General features: G+C 36.2%; 1 protein-coding gene and 1 long non-coding RNA gene across 4 annotated transcripts in view; one reads left to right on the plus strand and one right to left on the minus strand.

Moving 5' to 3' along the window:
• Nucleotides 1–541: 541 nt before the first annotated feature.
• Nucleotides 542–2,351, minus strand: LOC119770524. Its single transcript, XR_005278871.1, has 3 exons — nucleotides 2,214–2,351; nucleotides 1,994–2,127; nucleotides 542–811 (listed from the first exon to the last, which is right to left on the minus strand). It is a non-coding gene; the product is annotated as an uncharacterized LOC119770524 (long non-coding RNA).
• Nucleotides 2,352–2,770: 419 nt separating this feature from the next.
• Nucleotides 2,771–24,073, plus strand: part of LOC6030937 (heterogeneous nuclear ribonucleoprotein K) — a 47,444-nt gene continuing 26,141 nt past the window's right edge. Inside the window, exon 1 of one of the 3 annotated variants that reach the window (XM_038266410.1) lies at nucleotides 2,771–2,924. Coding sequence is in view for 1 of the 3 variants with exons in the window: in XM_038266409.1 (XP_038122337.1) it covers nucleotides 19,413–19,421 (9 nt within the window). In the remaining 2 variants the exon portion in view is untranslated. The other 2 variants (XM_038266409.1, XM_038266411.1) reach the window with 2 other exon arrangements.

Genomic DNA, 24,073 nt, shown 5'->3' on the forward strand with positions numbered 1-24,073 from the left:
TGTCACGCTTGGCTGCTGAGATTATACTGGAGGGCTGTGTACCGCGTTACGGGGTCAAAAATAAATAGCCAGTGTACCCTCTCATTTCCCTTCTCCCTGCCCAAACACATGAATGATTGAATAAAGTCACATCATAGATCTAATTGGTTTCCCACATAGTCAACAACCATACAGTCACCATTTGTCGAATGATTTTTCAGACGAGAAACGTCAGAAATGTCAAAAGTGACATTTCTGAAGACAAGAGAGCCCTGACTGAAAAGTCCGTCAGACGTCCGTCGTTTGTCGTCCGTGCAAACGTACGACGTCGCACGACAATGCCGTGCGACTTTCGCGCGAATGTCATACGTTTTTGCACCAAAATGTCGTATTTGTTGTGCGATCGATAATCGAAATTGTACGACATTGTCGTGCGACATTCGACCGACGTCGCACGGTTTTGTTATTTAGGATGTCGTGCTATTGTCGTGTGCTGTCATTTCGAATTTTTAGGTTATGTTGCTGTTGAAAAAACTGTTGTTTTGTTTTTTTATTTAATTTTTTATTGAAACACACCTAATTTCACTATAATATTCACTTTTTCACTAAATTTAACTTCCGGATCACCGATTCTTATCCAACTTGGCTTTCTTCAGATGGTCTCGGATTTGCCTTGACCGCAGCTTCCGGCTTGGATGTTGGTGTTGGACTTTTGCTTCTCGACGAGCTGATCAAAGTTTTACCCGGATGCGATGCCAATCTTGGATCTCAGACGGATTAATGGTCACCGGAGTACGAGATAACGTGGGATTGTGGAGTACGTGTTTGTTCCCTGAAAAAAGATAACGTTGACATTAGCATTAGGAATGACTAGAATAGCTTCTAAAATTCTACAATTCTAAAATTCTAAAATTCTAAAATTCTAAAATTCTAAAATTCTAAAATTCTAAAATTCTAAAATTCTCAAATTCTAAAATTCTAACATTCTAAAATTCTAAAATTCTAAAATTCTAAAATTTTAAAATTCTAAATTCTGAAATTCTAAAATTTTGAAATTCATAAATCATCCAATTCCGTTCGCGTTATTATTAAAATTCCTTATATTTGATAGACCAATTTTTTTTTATCATAATCCTAAAAATATTGCAAAAGTTAATAGTTCTTAAAGTTATTTAAAGATTTTAGGAGTTTCAAGAAGTCTCAGAATTTTTTGAAAATTTCTTATTTTATTATTTTTATAATTTTTCGAATTTTTAAAGTTTTAAGAATTCAAAATATAAAACTATAAACAAACTTGAATTGTAATTTTGTTTAAGAATTGTAAACTCATAATTTTTAGAATTTTTGAATTCTTAACTCTAATTCTAAATATGACGTACGACATTTAGATTTTGGAAATATAAGAATTTTAACAATGTTTGAATTTAACAATTTAAGTATTTTAGAATTAAAGAATTTTAGTATTTGAGGTTTTTTTCAATTTCTGAATTTAAATATTTTAGAATTTCAGATTTTTTAAAAAGAACTTTAAAACTTAAAATGTTTATGAATCATTAAATTCTATAATTTAATAATATTAACAATTTACACAAATAGATGAATTCAAAGGAATTTTTAGTTTTCAAATTCTTGTATTGGGACCATCCATAAACCACGTGGACACTTTGGGGGAGGGTATGGCGATTGTCCACGCTCCATACAAAAGAGATTTTTTTGTATGGACAATTGTCCACGAGGGGGGAGGGGGGGTTCGAGATTTCCAAAAAAAGTGTCCACGTGGTTTATGGATGGTCCCATTCTATAATTTTGAAATACTAGAATTTTAAAATTAAGAATGAAAACTTTAGAATTTCACAGTTTTAGTGTTTAAGATTGTTTAAATTCCAGTAATTTTGATTTTTCTTTAGTTTGGAATTATTGAATAATCTAATCCACGTTAGATAACAATTTTGATGTTTTGAGGTTTTGAATTTAATACAATTTCACACAAACACACACTTAAAACATGACTCACGAGTTTCATCAGGTATGTGCCGCCACCTCCCGCGGAAAATAAAACACCAAACACCAACCTTCCTCGATCGCAAACCGGTTCCTTCCCGTCCCGTCCTCCTTCGCGTCCTCCTCCACTGCCACGAAGACCGAAATCTGAAATACAAGACACTTTGATTCGGTCGCTCGCGCACCCCGAAACATTTTGCCGCAAAAAAATCACAATCTAGAACTAAACTTACCTATTATCCGTCGAAAATCGTCCAAAATCTTCGAGGCTCCTAAACCAAATCCCAAAAGGAAGGACAGCTGGTTCGATTCGGTTGCAATCAAGTCCGAACAAGATCAACTGAAGAGAACTGTCAAACTGTTTGCATCGACGAAAATCGTGGCGTCAAATTGAAGGAAAATCGATGGAAAAAAACAATGTCGGGCATGTCGAGTGTTTGTCGTACGTTTGTCGTCCTTTCGACCAATCGATATCGAAACGGTAAAATCAAAACCGCGCGACAGCTTGTACGACGTGCGACATTTTTCAAACAGGGAGGGGTTACTCTCATTTCTCCGAATTTCTCTCGAAGTAACTCTCGTTTGTTCTGGTTTCTTCACTGTCTTGCCCCGAGGTTTGGGCACTTGAATAAAAAGTGGGGCGTATTTTCAGTGTATGAAATTTTGTGATTTTCTACATGTATGTAACCCCTTAACAGACATAACTTAAATTGATAACTATACTCAGTGAGTCAGTGTAAATCTCACACACATTTCGCGCAGTTAGTTTTCAGAGTGTAGCCACAGCCGCGCCATTTCTTTCAACTCACGCGCCACCTCTTTTGCATTATCTTGAGCTGTCGTTCTACTTCTGACGAAATTCGGGTTTTGTGTGTTTTCAAGCCACGCCAATTTTCAGTGCTAGAAAATAGTGAAAAAAGTGATTTTAAAAGTCCTAAATACAGGTGAGTCATAGTTCTACCGTTGTAAAATATGAAAATCTTGTCACTCGAGGTGCAGCTGGTCCAAGAGTGCCGATTATGTTGCACTTACTGCGTTTTCCTTAACAAAGCTGCAAAAAAAACGTGCACTTGACAAAGGTCGCTTCGGCGACGGCTTCAGTCTGCGATCGATTAATTTTGTAGGGAAAGGGGCGATTTGCTACTTTGATTGCACCGGAAGTGTGAACTTCGGCATTCGTTTCGGCTGCGTGGATCGTTTTAAAAACCCCAAAACTTGTTCCGAAGTGAAATGTTTGGCAAACTTACTGCCATTTTTAAAATGGCGTATCATTCACAAATAGTGATAGCCCACACAGCGAAGGTCAGTATCTGCACCGCAAGAATTATCTCGCTCAAGCCAAGCAGTTATCGCCTTCTGGCTGATCTGGATACTCCAATTTTGTGTTATTACATAATATGAACATTCGTAGTTTGCTTTCCAAGAAAATATGCCTCTCAACCGTAAAATACCGGCCTGTGATTTCTCTTGTGAGAAAAAACAACATGATAACAAGTTGTACCAATTCTGAAAACCGGTTTCCCTCCTCCTCACTCATGCCGCGTTTGATTCTGCTTTATTGTGGTTCTGGAATCAATTGAACAAGGGTTAAGTTTGCATTAAAATCTCTAAATTCTTTGAATTGGGTCCTAAAATGAAGCTTAGATTGCTGATATTTTTGTTTACAGCGATAAAGCTTATTTTTCTGAGTACAATGACCCTTTGTACAACCACAAAGAGTTTAAAATGGATTTTTAAATCAATTTTGAAAAATTATCCTCGCGGTCCTTCTTGACAGAAGAGCTCCTACTTGACAGCTCGTTCCAAGGGGACCATAGTTGATCCATCGAAAAAATGTTGTCTTGTCAAATTTTTTTTTGAGTTAAAATGAAAAAAAAAAAGATCAGAAATGGTTTTTAATCGTGTTTTTTACCGTTGTACATAAAAATTGACACAGGGCTTTAGTACCCAATTGTTTTTGTAGAGGGGGAACAGGTACTATACTTCCGAACATTAAATGTTCGACTTTTTTGCAACTTGTCTTCACAAATTAGCTATTACGGAAGGTTTTGATCATCACTCACTTACAAAAAAAGTTCAAAAACGAGTTAAACTTGTCACAAAATGAATTTTACAAAAGCATTTTGAAGAACCTCTGTCAAAGTAAGCGGGACGTCTACAGCCAGCGTTATTCAACTGTCTCATTGTAGACGCACTTGGCAGGAACAATGAGAAGGCTGGGGAACAATGAGACACTTTACAAAAATCAATACTTTTCTAATAAAACATCATGTTTTTTATATTGTTCCATGGCAGGTGACTTGCTTTGAACATTTTCAAGCAATTTTGTCTACATGAAACTTCAGTTAACAAAAGTTATACTAAAAAGTATTTAAATTTTGTAAAATGCATACATTATGCCAAATAACTTTATATTTTTGTTTGAATGAATTTAAAACTCAATAAATATGTCAAAAATCACTTCCGATTCATGTTTTGAAAGATTTCCATAGATTTTGAAAAGTTTAATGAAGAAAAAAAAAAAGTGTCTCATTGTTACCCATTGCAGGGTTGTTACGGACGGCGCGGATCGCGCGGATGGCGCGTTTCGCGCGGATAGCGCGGATCTGGCGCGGATTTGCTGGCTAATTTTGCTCAGGCGCGGATTTCGCGCGGATGGCAATTTTGATAAATAAATTAATTGAGAGAGATAGAATTACTTTCAAGTTATTAAGAAAAATATTATCAGGAATTACGATAATTTGTTTTTTCCTTAAAGTGCAAGAATTTCATAATTTTTATTAATTGAATTTTCTTCTGAAAATGTTTGTTTGAATTTTGCAGGCCAAGGATTGATACCTAAGAGCATGCAATGGCACTGACCTTGTTGCGTGCTCTTCGGTTGACGTCCACGTAAGGAACATCCTGGAAATAGCGTAACTAACTACATCCGTAGTTCTGTGAGATCATCCGAATTATCTTGATCAGAACAGTATAGCTCTGGTTCCTTGCGAGTGTCCTATTTTCTTACCTCCACGTTGGCTTGGTTTTCATGATGACCTAGCTGGTGACCTGTGGAAACGGATCGTAAACCTTTGACCACCGCGGGTCAGAGTCGAGACGGCTAAAAGAAAGGGGCGCGACAATGTGGGAAAGGGAAGTAATTTGTGATTGTAGACGGTATTGTTTTGATTCGCAGTATGTTGAGTCAACTGCTGTAGATGTACTTGAAACATCGCACAACGGGGTTTCTCTACTCTTCATTCTCAGCTACCACCTATCTCCTATTTTATTTTGCTCTTCTGATTCCCAATTCTTCACTGATTCTTCTATTTAATATCCAACTTTTGATTTTAATTTTACTAACTTTTGATTCTCTTATCTCTCAAAGCTTTTCTACTCTTTTCTATCAATTGATACTGCTGTAACAAACTTTGTTTTGTTTTTTTCTTTAAAAATATACTTTTCCTTAATGTACTAGTAATATCAAGTCTATTTATCATTCGCCTAATCTTTTTTGAATTTATTGCGAATTTATTTATTTGAATAATTCTTTATCTGTCCTATAAATTATTATTACTATAATCTAAGCTTGTTTTGTACCTCTATTTATTAACTATTGTCTAATTTTACATCTAATACATCTAGCTTCTCATTTTTATTCTTCAAAATACGCTCATCATTCTCTTCCTTTTGATACTTGATTTTTATAAAATAAATTCTCTTTTACTGTCTATTGTTTTCAATCTTCACCCTTTTTTCAAACAAGTGAGGTTTGAGCCCTTACTTAATTTATGGAATGCTTAAAGGATTAACTCAAATATTACTATTGTTTTTTTACTTTTTACTTTTATAACATGCTTAGGACCAAAAATTGTAACAAAACACCGCGACAAAAGAAATAGCAACAGATAAACAGACTCAACAATAGGGAAGATTTCAGGAGAAAACAATACACAGTAAATAACAATAAGTTTTTGAATTCAAACTAAAAATAAAACAGTTTTTGCTTCAATGAAAGTTGTTAGGCACACTTTAAATGGTTTGGCGCTTATACTTACATCAAACCCTACGTAATGTACCACCCCCGGCCGAGTTAAAATGCGTAACCGGAAAAGAAGGTGTGCATGCCTGGCACGAACACTCAAAGCGTGTTCTAGCGTGCTGCTCGTACTGACTCAGAGCAAGGGTGAGATGTAGGTGTAAGGGCAGTGCGTGTTCGTCGGGAACCTAGTGCATAAGATCGGTCAAGGCCCGTTCTTACACTGAAAATTGCGAATTGCGAAAATGTTTGTTTGAATTTTCTTAGTACGAAACGTCGAAAAATGAAGATGGAGATTATGTAGAAATTATTTTTTATATATATGTTTATAAAAATATATGTTTCTTGGCATTTCTTAACATCTCCGGCTCTGAATATTAAATTTCTTTTGAGTTTTGAGTAATGATTTTTAACCTTATTTATTTTTAATTTTATGCTGGATTTATTCAATTTTTAATTTTGTAAATCAAATATTACAAACTTTTCCCGAAAATATAACCATTAGAATATGCAACAAAAACTATTATTGTGGCTTGTTCTGGTGGGCGTCAAATATGAGCTTGATTGGACGTAACAGAAAATGGCCTCTACTTTCGAATTTTGGAATGGAATTTAATCAGTAGAAATATTTTTTTTCTAAATTTAAACATTCTTGGTGAAATCAAAAGATCAGAACATTCCAAATTCAAAGTTTAAGAATTTCAAAAATTCGGAAAAAAATGTTTTAATAATTTTTATTATAACAAAAAAAACAAAAAAAAATCAAAATACTATATACTATATTTTACTATATTTTTCGAAATTTCTAAAATCGTAATTTAAAAAATCTGAAATTTTGAAATTCAAAATTTTAGCAATCTGAAATATAAAATAACAAAAATTTGGGTAATCGAAAATTTGAAGATTTAAAATAAATTAAAATTAAAGCCAAAATTTGAAAACTAAAATAAATCATATTCAAAAAAATATAGAAAAAACATATTCTCAAATCTAAAATAATTTTAGTATTCTTAAGCTTATAAATTCTTAAATTCTTAAATTCTTAAGCTTATAAATTCTTAAATTCTTAAATTCTTAAATTCTTAAATTCTTAAATTCTTTAATTAAATTTCTTTCGGAGTGAAATTTTAGCGAGGATTTTGGATTACAAACTGTATAAAAATTCTTAGATTTTGAATATTTAGACTTTCGAAATTTAAAATGTTATCATATTATAATTTTAGATTTTGATTTAATTTTGAGGTTATATTTTAGAAGTTAAATTTTAAGGTTTTTAAATATTGTATTTTCTATTTTGAAGATTTTTTTTTTCATGGGACGGTCAAGGTCTCTTGAAGATTTTTTTTTTAAATGGATTTATTGCTTTCATTATTTTGGAGCCTTTAAACGTAAAACGAGTTTTTTTTAAACAAATACTATCTGAATTATTTTTTCTTCATTAAAAAATAAAATTTCTTAAATGTTGGTTGCGATATTTTTTTATATAGCGTGGATTTCGCGCGATTTCGGATTTAAGGTCGGCGCGGATTTGGCGCGGATTTTTTTTCGATTCTCCCGTAACAACCCTGCCATTGGCCGAAAAGAGTGGGGAACAATGAGACAGCCCTGGATTCTGGATAGATTCTAAATTTTGGTCAAACCTAATAATAGGACATTATAGCCCAACTCATGCCCTGTGAAGTGACGAAAGAAATTTGGAGAAAATAATATTAGTTTTTGTGTTAATGGCAGCCTATGAGCGAAAATGTAATTTTTAGTCATAATTTACTTTTACACCCCAGAATCAAACATGTAGGAATAACTTTGCAAGGGAGCTTTTATAACCAAAGCCACTACTATGGCAGACGTGTATCTAGTAGACACACCATTCCCCCAAATATGAGCCTGATTGGTTGAAACTACGTCTTGTGAGAGCCATTTGATCATTGTTCCCCGTGTCTCATTGATGACTACTCTACCCTACATTAGATAATCGTCGTATTTTCATGTGTTATTGAACAAAACGATTAGTGCGTCCATCCCGGGAATTACCGGGATTTTTCCAAAACCGGCAATTCCCAAATCTCGGGAATTTTTATATTTTGTCCCGGAATTCCCGGATATTAAAAAGAAAAATCAAGTTTTGGTCTTGCCCAGTCAACTCAATCGGAATTCTGAAACGGAATTTAATTCGAATCGTATACGTATTCGGTTTCAAATGTAACAACCGGTACGTACACGGAATCGGTTGTTGCGTTTGAAACGGAATACGTAAACCATTCGAATTGAATTCCGTTTCAGGATTCCGATTGAATTTACTGAGTGAGACTGTTCCCCATAGAAATTCGAGCCGACGTTCTCAACGATTTAGTCGGTTTCAGTCTGTTGAGTCTACCGACTAATCGGCTGTTTGTTTCACCGACTCTTATGGAAGCTTAACACAGGGATCGACCGACTAATCGGCCGACTGCAACCGACGAAATCGCTTGATTAATCGATGCATTTAAATGGGGTTCTCGGTGCCAAGGTTAACATGCGCAGGCTCTTCCAACATATTTACACCCTGTGTAGCCCCCAATTAGGTTAAAATTAAGCATCTTATTTTTTCGGACTATATTTAAGCTCAGCGATCGGTTGATTAGGGTGTTTGTTAAACATAACTTTGGATGTGGACACCTGAAAACCCGGGTTTCAATGAAGGGATCAAAAGATCACTTTGTTTTAGGGAATGTTCTTTTATTAAGTAACGCTAAACGTTGACATTTTTGGGAATCTTCGGTAATTGGGTCCTAAAATCAATCTTGAATTGGTGATATTATTGTTCACAACGATTAAGCTTATTTCTCTGAGTACTATCTGGGTGTTGAATAGTGGTTCGCAAAACGGCCTCAATTTTGAAATGTCAAAGTGGCACCAATTTACCATTCGCCAGAGGAAGAGAGTAGTGTTATCGATCATTGAAAAAATGTTTTTTTTACAAGAATGAAAAATGTGTGGCTTTTGGACCTGGAGTTGAAGTCAAGAAATCTTAAGAAAGTTGAAGGCGAGATCGTAATGTTTTTAAATTATGATTAAAAGTTGCTTATGGAGTCGATGCGGTTGTATCCATACAAAAGCTGTCTTCATTGGTTGATTCCGTTTGAAAACCTGGATTAGTGAATATCTCCTCTGTTTGTTGGATCAGCTTCGCTAGAATTAGCGATGTGTTTTCGCTGTACCAGGAAGAGCTGCAGGATTTCAAAATCTTCCAAGGAATTTATCTGTGACATCGCACAATGACACTTTCGCCGCAGTTCTTCTTCACCCGTAAAAAAGATAAATCTCTTCTAACCGCTCAAAACGCGACAATTTTCCAGCAAAAATGTCAAAATATGGACAACATAAAACGCATACCTACTAGGGGAACAGCATCTAATTCCAGCGTGCCTCTAATGTTGGCAGGCCAGAACTTAAACATTCAATCAAAGCTTAATAAGCTTTGATTTCAACTGAAATCGAGTGATAAATAGCTCAATAAGAATTGAGCAAGCAAGTTTCTATCAAAAGTTTTGCTAAATTAGTTGTTTAAATAGTGAAAATCAGCAAATTGGATGGTGTTAGGAGCGAGAGTTTAACCTGCCAAACATACGAGAATTTCCCCTACTGATTACTATAAAACAGCTCATTTACCAGTAAAAAAAAGTCATGCTTGTACTTGAACAATCTCCTACTTTATAGATGTAAACAAAGTGGGATCATTCGAAAATCACGTTACGCGTTCTCTATTCATCACCCAGAGTACTATGACCCTTTGTATGATCGCAAAGGATTTAAAATGGATTTTTAATTCACTTGGTAATAAAAAATAACTTTGCGGCCTTTCTTGACAGAAAGCATCCTACTTGAAAGCTCGTTTGATCCATCGTGAAATTTGGTTACATTTAAATGAAAAAAGTGATCAGAATTGGTTTTTAATCGTGTTTTACCGTTGTACATGAAAATTGACAAAGGCTTTACTGCCGCTCAAATCAAGTCCGTCCTATATGTAATTTCGTCAATTTTGAGTTAATGATGCAGTTTGGTTCAAAATCATGTGAACTTTCAGAAAAAAACTAATAAAAATCGTAATTTTAACACGTAGCCTTATGGGCGAGACTAATTTGTCTTGCGTTTTTCTCGGCTTGTTGTTATTACATATGGGACGGACTAAATTAGAGCGGCAGTTAGGACCCTATTAAAAGTATTTAGTTGAACGTATACGACATTCAATGAAAAAAAAGCAATTGTATCGGTGTGAAATACATTTTATGACTTCTTGAAATATCTTTAGAAAACATGTTTTTGATTATGTTTGTTCCAAAATGGATTGAGATTTAACACAAAACTGAAAGGAACTCCAAAACTCTGTTATACCTGTTATATACCTTAATGAACTTATTCTAACATGATAATTCACTAATAAAACCGAATTGAAATTGAATAATTATATTTATGATGCTTTATTTGCTTTCAATCTATATTATTTCTCAGATTAATATCTAAGCGATTTGTTAATACCAAATTGCATGAATTATATTTATTAGCATTCATTAAAATTACTCCTACCAAGCATCTAGAAATATAATTCCATTTCTTATAAGTCTGCTTTACTGCAATTTGCTCCGGATATTTATAGAAGAAAAATCGAATTACCTTAAAAATTCATTGTCTGAAAGTCGACACGCAAAATTATTGTGCTTCTTGTGTGTTGAGATTTATCTGTGTTTTCTTGTTTGGATTTTATTCTCTTCATAATACTAATTGTTTTGGCTTGTTAAAATTTACATATTTTGCGGAACGAGGTTGGACAGCTAGGATCAAGTCAGTCCAAGTCCGGTAGACATTTTGAATAAAAAAAGTTGCTCAGGTTCTAGGTCGCTTTTAATTATTTTTCTTTTATTTTCGTGCCTATTAAAAGCCATTATCGGATCAACAGCTGATTTAAGGTCGAGGTAAAATATACCAAAACAAACAAAAATTTGTTTACATCCACAAAAAAATCTATTTGTGCAGGCCAAGGGCGAATGATACTGTTAATACCTCTTCAGTTGACGCTTAGGCGAGGAACATCCTGGAAGGAGCGTCACTGACTACGTCCGTAGTCCTGTTAGATCATTCTTGATCAGGACAGTATAGCTCTGGTTCCTTGCAAGTGTCCTATTTTCTTACCTCCACGTTGGCTTGGTTTTCATGATGACCTAGCTGGTGGCCTGTGGAAACGGATCGTAAACCTTTGACCAGCGAGGGTCAGAGTCGAGACGGCTAGAAGAAAGGGGCGCGTCAATGTGGGAAAGGGAAGTAATTTGTGATTGTAGACGGTATTGTTTTGATTCGCAGTATGTTGAGTCAACTGCTGTGGATGTACCTGAGCATCGCAGAACGGGGTTTCTCCTCTTTCCATTTCAGCTAACAGCTATTTTGTTTCACTGATTTTCTAAAACGGCTTCTGTTTACTATCCTCCATTTGATTTCGATTTTACTTATTTGATTCTCTTATTTCTCAACGCTTTCCTTAATTTGGCAGCGACGTCAATTTTGTTTATCATGTGCCTTTTCTTTATTTATCTATTTGAATAATTTCTCATCTTCCTGTAAATTGCCCTCAATACAATCTAAGCTTGTTTGTTACCTCTATTTATTAACTATTGTTAATTTCTTTATCTACTTCATAAATTACTATCTTTCTTTTATTATTGATTCTTTACATAGTATATTTCCTTCACTGTCTATTGTTTTGAAACTTCACCTTTTTCTTAAGCAAGTGAGGTTCGAGCCCTTACTCAATTTATGGAATGATTAAAGGATTAACACAAATATTACTATTGTACTTTTGAAAAACTTTTCTAAAATGCTTAGGACCAAAAATGTAACAAAACACCGCGACAAAAGAAATAGCAACAGATAAACACGACTCAACACTAGGAAAGATTTCAGGAGAAAACAATACACAGTATAATAACAATTAGTTTTTGAATTCAAACTAAAATATAACAGTTTTTGCTTTAATGAAAGTTGATAGGCACACTATAAATGGTTAGGCGCTTATACTTACATCAAACCCTACGTAATGTACCACCCCCGGCCGAGTTAAAATGCGTAACCGGAAAAGAAGGTGTGCATGCCTGGCACGAACACTCAAAGCGTGTTCTAGCGTGCTGCTCGTACTGACTCAGAGCAAGGGTAAGATGTAGGTGTAAGGGCAGTGCGTGTTCGTTGGGAACCTGGTGCATAAGATCGGTCAAGGCCCGTTCTTACACTGAAAAATTGCGAATTGCGAATCCACAAAAAAATCTATTTGTGTTGAAAAACTAGAAACCAACTAGTTTGGGATTTTTGGCGTTTCCCACGTTTTGAAACCAAACAAAATAACAACTACTAAATGTACCACGAAGTTAACGTCGATTGGCCAGGACTAACATAAGGAGTTTTTACTGGTGTATTGTCGTCCAAATTGATGTGAGTACATTCATATTTGTGGTAGATTACTGCTGCAGTCGGACAACAACAACAAAAAAACTCTTTTTCCCCTCGAATGAACACAGACAGACAGGTGATGCGACCACAGATAAGTACATAAAATACTAGATCGACACTCCATGGCAACGATTTGTTTGGGCCCTAATAGGAAAATGTCAAACATTTCTGATAATTTGCCTTCTTACATATGCTCATCAATTGCGTTTGGAAATATAAGCCAATATATAGCACTGTCCCCAGTCATTATCTATTGCTTCTGCCTTTCAGTGTAATAATGGCTTTGGATAACTTTCATTTCATGCAAATGTAAGAAAAACGGACTTAACTTGATGGGAAAACTAATTAATATTGTACAATAGTGAAATAAGCCGTCTGCATGGGTCTAGAATTGTGCTCTTTTTTCCGCGTAAAAAAGGTCGATGAAAGACGATTGCTAAATTCACGAGACAGGTTCTTTGTGTCTTGGGAAATGTTGCAAATGTCATCATGTTCTGTAACATGAAGGAATAGATTTTTACTCGAATGAATTCATTAGAATTTCCTAAAATGTGTTGTTTTAAACTTATTGCCAAATTCCAAATTCTAAACATGAGATTTATCGAAAAACATGCAATCCCATTTTGTATTTTATTGTTGTGCTCATTGGCCATTTGTTGTGATTTATATCATCTTTCGGAGCAAATACAGAGATTCTTCTGATAATTTGGTATCTTATGGGTCATTCTTCGCCAACTCACATCACGAATACGCTGTCCATTTTTGATATCTCGTGAAGGTGGGCGGTACGACCTCTTTCACTTTTGAACATGTGAAAAATACGTGGTTTTCAATAATTTGCAATAATTTTCCCTTATAATTACATGTCTCAATTTGTGTGTATAGTCTAGTAACGAAAAATAGCGGAGGTTTTAAAAATATTTTCGTATTTTTTCGGTAAAAAATACGTTTACCGTCAGGAGATATAAAAAAACGGACCTCGGATGTGTTATCAGGGACCTAAAATACCCCTTAGAACAAAGTTTCACGCATATCGTAATTAATTGGGGCAAACTTTTTTCCAGTTTCGAGTGATTTCGTGATTTTGATTTCGTAAGGTTTCTGAAGCTACGTTCAAGTCCTAATAAATATTCTGATAATAGTTCAAATATTGTTTTTTTTTTAAATAAGGTATTGTTTATTTGAAAAAAAGATTAAAATGATCTATTATTATGATACTATTCTATACTATTTTTCACTTGTGCTGCGTTTGTGTATTCGTTGCTGGTTTTGCTGGTGTGTTTCCTGGTCCTGGGAATCAGAAATAAGCATAAACACCTATAACCATCCGATGGCTATTGTGATTTATGCAACACAATACAATACAGATTTTCTTAGAGTAAAATTGTGTTTAATCATGGTCTTCACATCTTTATTTCAAATAGAAAAACGTTACGTTACCCTTAGGTGGTTGGTGTCTTCCTCACATTTAAAGCTATCCAAAATAGACACAAAAGGGCGATGTTTTTCAGTGTTTTATCAATTTGACACATTACACTGACCTACAAAAAATGACTGCGCAGGCTCAACTCGAAGCATGAAGTTTGGGGTCCCCAGAATCACACGCATTTTGAATTTTTCAAAAATAGTTTGTCTGGGCCAATGGTTTTTCTCCAATGTTTGTATGGAGAATTAGGGCGGTTCCCGGTGGCATTTTTCGAGACGAGATTCGCCTGACCACGCCTTCTATCGGCTGGGGAAGTAAAACGTCGGTCCATTTGCGTTAACATTCCAATGCCCAAGGCTCCAAAAAAGTTGGAACGGTAACTTCAACTCAATGGTTCTCGGGCATAACTCAACCAATCAAGATGATTCTTCTTTCCAGTGATTTGTTAGGATGTCTTGATGATTCTAGAACTTTGCAGAACTTAATTTGATCAAATCTGTAATTTTTGCGATCAAAAACATCGTTCCAACTTTTTTATAACAGCTTCCTCCGCGGAATTTTGGCGATTTTTTTACACGCAAAAAAAAGACATCCTAACAAATCACTGGAAACAAGAATCGTCCCGATTGGTTGAGTAATGCCCGAGAACCAGCGAGTTGAAGTTACCGTTCCACTTTTTTTGGGAGGCTTGGGCGTCCGTGTAAGTTGGACATGCGTTGGGCGTTCCAGTGTTAAAGAGGTTTTGGGTGACTCACCACAAATAACCTTCGGCTGCCTAGAAATGAGCAGAAACTTGCAACCAGGGTTGTGGAGTCGGAGTCGGTGGAGTTGGGTCTTTTTGGGAACCTGGAGTCGGAGTCGTCAAAACTCGAACAGCTGGAGTCGGAGTCGGAGCCGGAGTCGGCTAAATTTTTATGAGCTGGAGTCGGAGTCTGAGCAGAATATTTTTGATAACCCGGAGTCGGATTCGGAGTTATCTAAAATTCAATAAAATTATGTACATTGTTTATTAACAATTGTTATTTATTGTCATAATGCAGGTAAATTCATAAAACTTAGTATATTTTCAATCGTTTTTTGAGTCGCATGCACTGCGTTGCCCTTTTATTCATTTTCTTAAAGATCTTTATCAGATGCCATTATGTATTTAAGCATTTTTATTGTGATTGGAATGCTTCAATTGTGTTATTTCACTATGATCATTGAGTGATAACCTGTTAATCCTCTCTTGACCAAGTATGCCTAGTATGATAATTAAAAAAGTAAACAATATTGGTTTTGTAGTCAAAAACATTCAAATGATTCTTGACTGCTTCCTTTTTCTTGTATACCCTTTCAATTCATTTTTTTCTGAAAAAGTACACACACAGTAATTTTTTACCCCTATAGCGAATGTCTTTGAGGTTTTAAATAATATTTTTTAGGAAAGAAGTTGCGAGGTACATAAAAATATTGAAGATAATTCACTGTTTTTGAAAATCGGGAAAAACACTGTTCCATCAAATTATCTACGATTATATAACAATCTATAACTTGGAACTCAACATGCTAATTTTGTTTGTAACAAATACAAAAAAAATCAATGTGTTACACTTAAAATATTTTAAACTGACAAAAATATCATATAAAGTTTCAACTTATTTTGAAATAATTATTGAATATGGTAAATAAACCACTTATCTTAATGTTTACTATTTCTTTACTAAAATTTTAAAGTGTTTATCCTTAGGCAAACTATTTTGATATCGTTGCAAACTATCATTGAACAAATCTCAAAATTTAAGAATCGAAGAAGAACCAATAAAAATGTATGAAAAAATGGCAGGATTTTAATTTATTCAAGAATTTTCTCTTAATGTATATGTCCCATTAGGGTGGAATCGAAAATTGTTTTTTCAGCAATACATTTTTTTTGGCCCCTTTCAGGGTCACAAACAACCTCCCAAAATTTGGGAGCGATTGGTTAAGCCCACGATTGGCGCAAAGCGAATGAAATTGGTATGAAAATTGCTATTAGGAAACTTGCATTTTCACATTTTTAAATTTACATAATTCATGTTTTATTATTTCATCAAACTAACACCGTAGAAGTATAGCCCTGAATATCCTGAACAACTCTCCCGAAGATAGTATGGTGCCAAATTGCTTCTAACAACAGTTACAGAGCGTTCAAGAGAGACAATTTGAAATACTCAGTAAAATTATACTTTTTGCCAACACTGCCAAGTCAAGCGGAATCTTTCGAAAACTATAAAATATTTGAGGATTTGGGGTGCAACTTAACTAAAAATGTCTTCTGAACAATTCTTCACGTCGATTTTAAGTAAGGTTCATCCAAATATAAGAACAGTCATATCTATTTTGTATTTCATGGTTCCATAGGCAATGTTGGCAGAATATTGAGATTCACTGATTATTTTAATACACTACTTTTGAAAACTCTATATCTTTTTATGACGCACCATACTTTCTTGGGGAGAGTTGTTCAGTAGGTACATCCAGGGCTACACTGCTAAGGTGTTGGATTCATAAAATAATAAAACATTAATTTTGTAAATTCAAAAATGTATTATTTTTTTTGAATGTTTTAAATGTAGGGGAACAGCATCTAATTCCAGCGTGCCTCTAATGTTGGCAGGTCAGAACTTTGACATTCGATTAAAACTAATTAAAGGCGTTTTCAACTGAACTCGAGTGATAAATAGCTCAATAAGAAGTGAGCAAGCAAGTTTCTATCAAAAGTTTTGTAAAATTAGTTGTATAAATAGTGAAAATCAGCAAATTGGATGGAGTTCGGAGCGAGTCCTTAACCTGCAAAACATACGAGAATTTCCCCTAGTAATTTTCATACAAATTTCATTCGCTTTGCGCCAATCGAGGGCTTAACCAATCTCCTCCAAATTTTGGGGAGTTATTTGGGATCCTAAAAGAGACCCAAACATGACACTTAGCAACAGAGACCACAAAAGACCCGGGGAACCGAACCGCACTAATTCTCCATACCAACTTTGGAGAAAAACCATTCAGACAAACTATTTTTTTAAAATTCAAAATGCACGTGATCCTGGGGACCCCAAACTTTATGCATCCCCTCAGGTTGAGTCTGCGCAGAAATTTTGTTGGTCGGTGTTATTCATACCACTAGATTGAGTAGTCAGATCTTCTTATTGCAGGGCACTTATGTGCTTACAACTTATGATAGGGTAGTCAGATCTCCAATCCAATTCGTGCTCGTTGAAAAGGTCTTTCGATTACCTATCCAACGATAGATCGTATGAAAGATCCGGACAATGTTTTCATCAAAATACCTGAGATCCGGCCTTCAAAAAGTGCAAAAATAATACTTAAGTGCTTATAACATTTGATAAGATTATCAGATCTTCAATGTTTTGGACGCGTTGGAAACCTTTCTGAAAATGTTTTCTTACAAAACCACCTTTTTTACAATCTTCCGAATTTTAGTAAAAATCGTTTTTTTAGCATAACTTTTGAAGTACTTAACTAAACTGCATAATTTTTAAAAGCGACTTATGGGACTCCAAGACCGATCGATAAGGCCAAAATGGACAAAATCGAATTTAGTGGGTCTCGTGGCGCAGGGGTAGCGGCTTCGGCTGCCGATCCCGATGATGCTATGAGACGCGGGTTCGATTCCCGCCTTATCCACTGAGCTTCTATCGGATGGTGAAGTAAAGCGTCGGTCCCGGTTTCTCCTGTCTCGTCAGAGGCGCTGGAGCAGAAATCCCACGTTAGAGGAAGGCCATGCCCCGGGGGGCGTAGTGCCAATAGTTTCGTTTTTGGACAAAATCGGCATGGGATTTTTTTATTGCGGTGTTTGTGAATGAATCCGGGATCGTGGTGCAGGGGTAAGCATGGTTGCCTCTCACCCAGTCGGCTAAGGTTCGATCCCATACGGTCCCGGTGGCATTTTTCGAGACGAGATTTGTCTGACCACGCCTTCCGTCGGATGGGGAAGTAAATGTTGGCCCGGTCTAACCTAAAGCGTTAGGTCGATAGCTCAGTCCAGGTGTAGGAGTCGTCTCCCTGGGTCCTGTATCGGTGGAGTCGCTGGTAGGCAGTTATACTCACTATCCAAAGGTCGTCAGTTCGAATCCCGGGGTGGATGGAATCTAAGGTGTAAAAAGAGGTTTGCAATTGCCTCAACAATCAAGCCTTCGTACACTTAGTTTCGGGTAAGAATCTCGCAATCGAGAACGCCAAGGCAATGCTGTAGAGCGAATATCTTGATTAACCGCCAGTGTCTATAGGGCCTTTTGGTGCCAGGGCGTGTCGGCCTGACTTTTGTGTTGTCAGACCTCCGGTTTTTGCTGAAAATCCTTATTTTTGTAGCATTTGTAACAACAAAAAACTTATTTTTAACGCTGCTAAAAGGTAAAATTTCGGGAGATTGATTGTTTTTATTCTTAATCAAATCTTCATAAAAACAACATAGAGGAATCCAAGTATGACATAAAATTTTTGGAATAGAATGCCACAGCATTTTTATGCAAAATAACATAATGCATAGTAAGTAGGTATATATTAGGGTGACAAGGAAAATTGAAGATTTTGAAAATCTAAAAGATACCCTGGCTTTATTCTTTAGACATTAATATGTAACTGTGCCAATTTTGAGCCAAATCGGTTAAGGTTAAGGGGTCGCTTTTTATCGTTGAAGTTTATAAGGGAAAAATCGAAAAAATGTATGAAGAAAAACATCGTTTCAGTATTGTTCTGCCAGATGGCACGGGTCTCGCTCAAAATTGTCCAAGTGTGAGATTCTTGTAGGATATTCAATTCCCTACAACTTTTCTCAAGGGTGCAAAACGATCCGAGTTGTTCCAGATTTTTGGTGATTTTTTAGAGAGTGTGCAAAATTGGTTATGAATTTGTTGTGATTGGAACAATTACAAGTTGTAATCGAAAAACAGCAAAGTTGCACAAAAAGCACCTTATCTTAACATTTTTGGAAATCATTTGATAAATTAACATTAAGAAATTGGATTGAATAAAACTGCCTCACAAAACTTATTTGTCAAAATCGTTGCTTCGTGTCAGTATACATTATTTTGAGCAACAACAAAAAAATCTTACGCATCACATGATTGAGAAAGTTGGTATATTGAAAAATAATGATTTCAACTTGTTGTGGTTGTGGAAGTATACACTATCTAGAATATCTTTTCTGGTGAGTTACATGGATTACGTGGTAGTTCTTCATTGACCAACGTGTCCCACCATGTTATATGTACAATTGATAGTGTCCAGTAAATAGACCAAATGGCCAACCCCTCCATCGAACTGGAATCCCCTCCTAAATAAAAATTTATCGATAAAAAGGCTCCCCTGTCATTCCAGAAGCCAGTTGACTATTTCCGGTGCATCCAAATGGAAGCTCAGTGCATAACGTGGTATCCAATGGTGCTTTTTTATTGTCTGTGATTTCACCTACTGTTGCAAGAATCATAAGAAACTTAAAGTGTTAGCTCTCCAGTGTTGTGTTGTTGGCAGGACATGTATTTGGTAAAATCTGTTATCTAAATTTAAATTTGAATTTTTGACTCAAACTGTGTGCTGCAAATAAGTGAAAATCACCAACCAAAATAATTTTGTTTCTTGAAGAAAATCTAACTGTTAAGGTATGTTTCGTATACTTAATAGGGGAGATGGGGGTAAGACGGCCACCCTAAGGGAGAAGTCTAAAAAAATTTACACAACAGATTATTTTGATCTCAAATTACGTACATATTGTTCTACTACTAGTCCATTACAGAAATGACATAATTTAGTTAGTCTAAAAACCAATTTTCAATACTTTTCAGGAATTTTAAAAAAATAATTGAAATCGTATATATATGAAATACGCGGGGTAAGACGGCCACCCATGTGGGGTAAGACGGCCAGTGCTATAAATCAACTCAATAACTTAGCTAAATCCACCCAAATTCCTACAAGGTTGGTTGAACAGACTTCTCTGAACATCATAACTATTTTGGTTGAAAAAATCAGGTTTCAAATGTGAAGAAAAATGCTGTTTTAAAATTTTCATATTTTGGCTCAGTGAATTTCATATTATTGCGACCACATTTTATGAAAAACTGTGAATTTTTACTACAAAACAAACACAATTTGATGCAAAATAATTAGTTTGTGTATTTTGATTAGAATAAGTAAATCAAAATTATGTAAACAATATTAAATTAGCGATTTTTATGAAAAGTTTGATAGGATTTCATACTATTCAATGAGTTTTGCTATATCACAGTAAAGAATGTTGTCGAAACGGTAGTTAACAGCATTTTGATTAAAAATGGATAGTTTTATTGAAAATGTTTTTCCTTATCTACAAATATGTCATAATAGTCAAAAACCGTCAAAAATATAACCTATATCAATTGAAATCTACAAATTACGGGTGGCCGTCTTACCCCCGGAGGAGGTGGCCGTCTTGCCCCCAAATAAATTATTTTTTTAAACAATTTTTGTAAATAGCTCATCGCATTTTCTAAACTTTTTCGAGGGACATAATCTAGGGAAAACTTCAATTTAACATGAAAAATATGTGAAGACAGGAAAACATATTGTTATCTAACAAAATGCCTAAGTTGTAATTCATGAAAATTACATCCAGTTTCAAGTTCAAAAATTATTTGTTTATTTTGAGCTATTTTTATACTATTTCAAACAATATTTTTGGCAAAGGTGACTCCATATGCATTATTTAGCATGAGGAACAGTATTGCTAAACATTTTAGTAATATTCATTAGTATACTTAGTAAAACAGTGGGGTGGCCGTCTTACCCCGCCTGGCCGTCTTACCCCCAGCTCCCCTATCCAACATTGATTTAGTAATTTATTTTTTTGCAATTGTGTTCTAAAAATACTTACTTTTCCTGTCCTTCTATAGAGATGAAATAGCTTACATATCAACACCAAAAAAAAAAAGTTGAAAAAAACATTACAACACCCATTTTAGTTCAAATTTTAAGCACTTGTATCGAAACGTAATATTTTTCAACACTGTTTTTGAGAAACAAACGTTTCACTGAAAAATTCTATTCAAAAAAAAGCTTTTTTTCGGAATCGCTCGGAACGTGCTCGTTGCAAAACTTGACGTCGTGATTTTGCAAGAACATGATTGGGTTTTTATGAAATTCTGTAAATCTGTAATTCGGAATACACCCGTCCGGCTTCAGTTGAAGATTCATGCTGTCACATGTTGCATGTTCGATTGTAGACCAACGAAAAACCTTGAGGAAAGGTGAATGAGAAGTACACGAACCACCTACGACATAATTCCTAGGGCTGCTAGGACACATTGGAGGTAGAAAGTGGATAGAATTTTCAGTGAATACAATAATTATGACAATATTCAATTCAATTCAATTTATTTTGTTAGTAAATAATCAATTTACAATTCCGTATTTCTTATAACCTAATAGAGTTTTGGAGTTCCTTTCAACTATGATTTGAACTATAATTCATTTTAATGTAATTGGAAATTCTAACAATGGATTTGGCAAGAGAAGGAAAAATTAAAAAAAACCTTCTAGATTTGCTAAGGAAAAGGATAGAAATAGAAAAGCTTAAAACTAAATCACAGTATGTTTTGTCTATTGACGTCGAAAAACTTCGCTGCACAAGGCAGCTTATCCGTTGTAGATGTACTTCATCATCAGCTCACTGAGAGCTTGGAATTGTTCTGCCTTGTTTCGGCAGCGCGTGAGCATCTCTCCAGCAAGGGCGAAAAACTCAGGAAGCGTGAAGAGATCATCACCGGTAACATCAGCTTGTCCCGGGGGAGAATCGCCCCCAGAAGCGGCTACTCTAGCGTACGAACCTCCCCAACCGGGAGAGAACGCTGGGTTGGTCGATGGAACCGCTCCGCTGCCAGCTGCTGCAGCGGTCGAGCTTGAAGTCTTCGGAGGTTGGCGGGACGCTGGCGCTTTCTTCTTCTTGTCCTGTTCCTCGATGTACTTTTTCCGCGCGGCGCAGCCACGGAAATTCGCCGTGTGGTTTCCACCACAATTGGCGCACTTGACACGCGCAGTTTCTTGAGCCGTGTCCGAATTTCTGACTGCGGTGGCATTGGGCTGCGTCGGCCGGATTCTTCGTGTAGAATCGCCACGTCACAAAGAAGCCGTCCAGTGCTTTGATCCGCCGTAGGTCCTAGATTTTGACGAACCCGCGATCGAAGTACAGGAGGTACAAGGTGTACGTACCTGTCACCGTAGTCGATTTTGAGAGCACCCTTATCTCTCGAGGCTTAACCTTGACGCCCGTCAGGTGTTCTTCCAGGTCGGAGATCGGGCGGTCCGGATATCCCTGAAGGACGATCTTCACTGGGACCTTCTCTGCAGGGTCAAATGTAAAGAATTTGAAGTTTCGCAACTTCAACTTCTTCACCACCAAGTCGAAATGCAGCTTTTGTGGGTAATCACTTGCACAGAAGTTTTGCTCAAGCAACTCGTCAACATCGTCAGCCAACGTATCCAAAACAAAAATTGGAGGTGGTCGTCGTTCCTTCGGAGAGTTACCATTTTTCTGCTTTCCTTGCTTGCGCGCAAGTTCATCATCGTGATCGTCGTCGCCAGTACTGCTGCTGTCACTGTCGGTGTTGTTTTCATCTCCACTCAGCATCTCAAATTCGTTGATGGTGGGAACGTTGGAAGTGGTTGTCGTCGTAGTGCTGGTGGACTGCTGCTGCTGCTGCTGCTGGCCGGAAGTGCTTCCGGATGCCCGGGTCGATTGTCTCGTCCGTACCGGGGACTCACGTGGACGGTATGACACGTGTAAAAATGAAGGATCGATGACGTCACTGGGCACGCTCCCGTGCGCGTTGGTGTGTTTACCTTTCTGCACTCTGCCGGTAGATGAACTTCGCGGGTTTTTCGAGGCCGCACTCGAACTGCCTCGGCCACGACTGGCCCTTGGCATGCTGGAGGAGCAAACTCGCGGGTAATCACGGTAAATTACGGCGAAAAAATCGAAAAGTCTGAAGAGCTCCGAACACTTGACTGTTGCTGGCTGGTGTTGCCAGTCCCGGTAATTATGACAATATAGGTTAATATAATCCTTATTTCTTGATCTTACCTTTTGACACTATCAAACCTAGCAATATTGCATCTTACCATTCCCTTTTGATAGTGTCAACTTCAAACTTTCATCCATTGTACAATAAACGCATTATTTCCGTTATGTTCTTCATGCGGAATCGTCGTCTACTTTCTTCACCTTATTGTCACTGAACTACGGCAACTCCGGCAACCTTTGGGGAGTTGTGGGTCCTCAACCCCTTCCTACTAGAGAGGCTGGAGCTTATTAGAGAACGGCCATCTCAAAACAATAGTACCAATCGAAGCACGAGAACTGTCAAACGGAGGTTCCAACCGAGCAGAAGAAATTTCAGTTGGCGTTCAATCGATGGGAAGTATTGTAATTTGGGTGATTTATATTTTATTCGAAAAAAGTGCAAAACACTAATTGAAAACAAAATAATTTAAATTTTATTTTCAATTTAAAGTTTGATTCGATTCGTAAACTCATTATTTCGTTGCGTGTTAATGCCGCTCAAAAATGGTCAGTTTCGGGCGCTAATAACTTCGTGGGATTTTTTTTTAATTTTTGAAAACGCAGCATCTCATTTTAGATTTACACCATACATACTGCCGTTCGAAGCTAGCCCATCCCATCGAGAAATTAAAAAAGAGAGATGTGAGTCGGTAACATGGAGTTAAACATTCCCAGCTGTCATGGAAAACTTCACATCAGCTTGACAGTAAATTTAACTCCATGTTGCACTTTTAATTTCTCGATATGTAACTTCGTCAATTTTGAGGTAATGATGCAGTTCGGTTCGAATATCAGAAAAACCAATAAAATTTAGTACTTTGTTCTAGAAAACCGGAGAAAATCCACTTTTTCGATAAATTTTAACACGTAGCCTTATGGGTAGGACAAATTTGACATGCCTTTTTCTCGGATTGCTGTTTTTACATATGGGACGGACTCGATTAGAGCGGCAGAATAAACTATGTTAAAACTCAGTTTGTTTTGGTTCAATTGACTGATCAAAAGAGAATCTGAAAAAAGTCACGCAGGTGCTTTAACAATTGCAGTGCTGCAAGCTATTTTGACTGATGTGCATGTAGTGGTGCCAGTTTCAGTATTTAAG

Source organism: Culex quinquefasciatus, chromosome 3 (assembly GCF_015732765.1).
Source record: "Culex quinquefasciatus strain JHB chromosome 3, VPISU_Cqui_1.0_pri_paternal, whole genome shotgun sequence".
Lineage (NCBI taxonomy): Eukaryota > Metazoa > Arthropoda > Insecta > Diptera > Culicidae > Culex > Culex quinquefasciatus.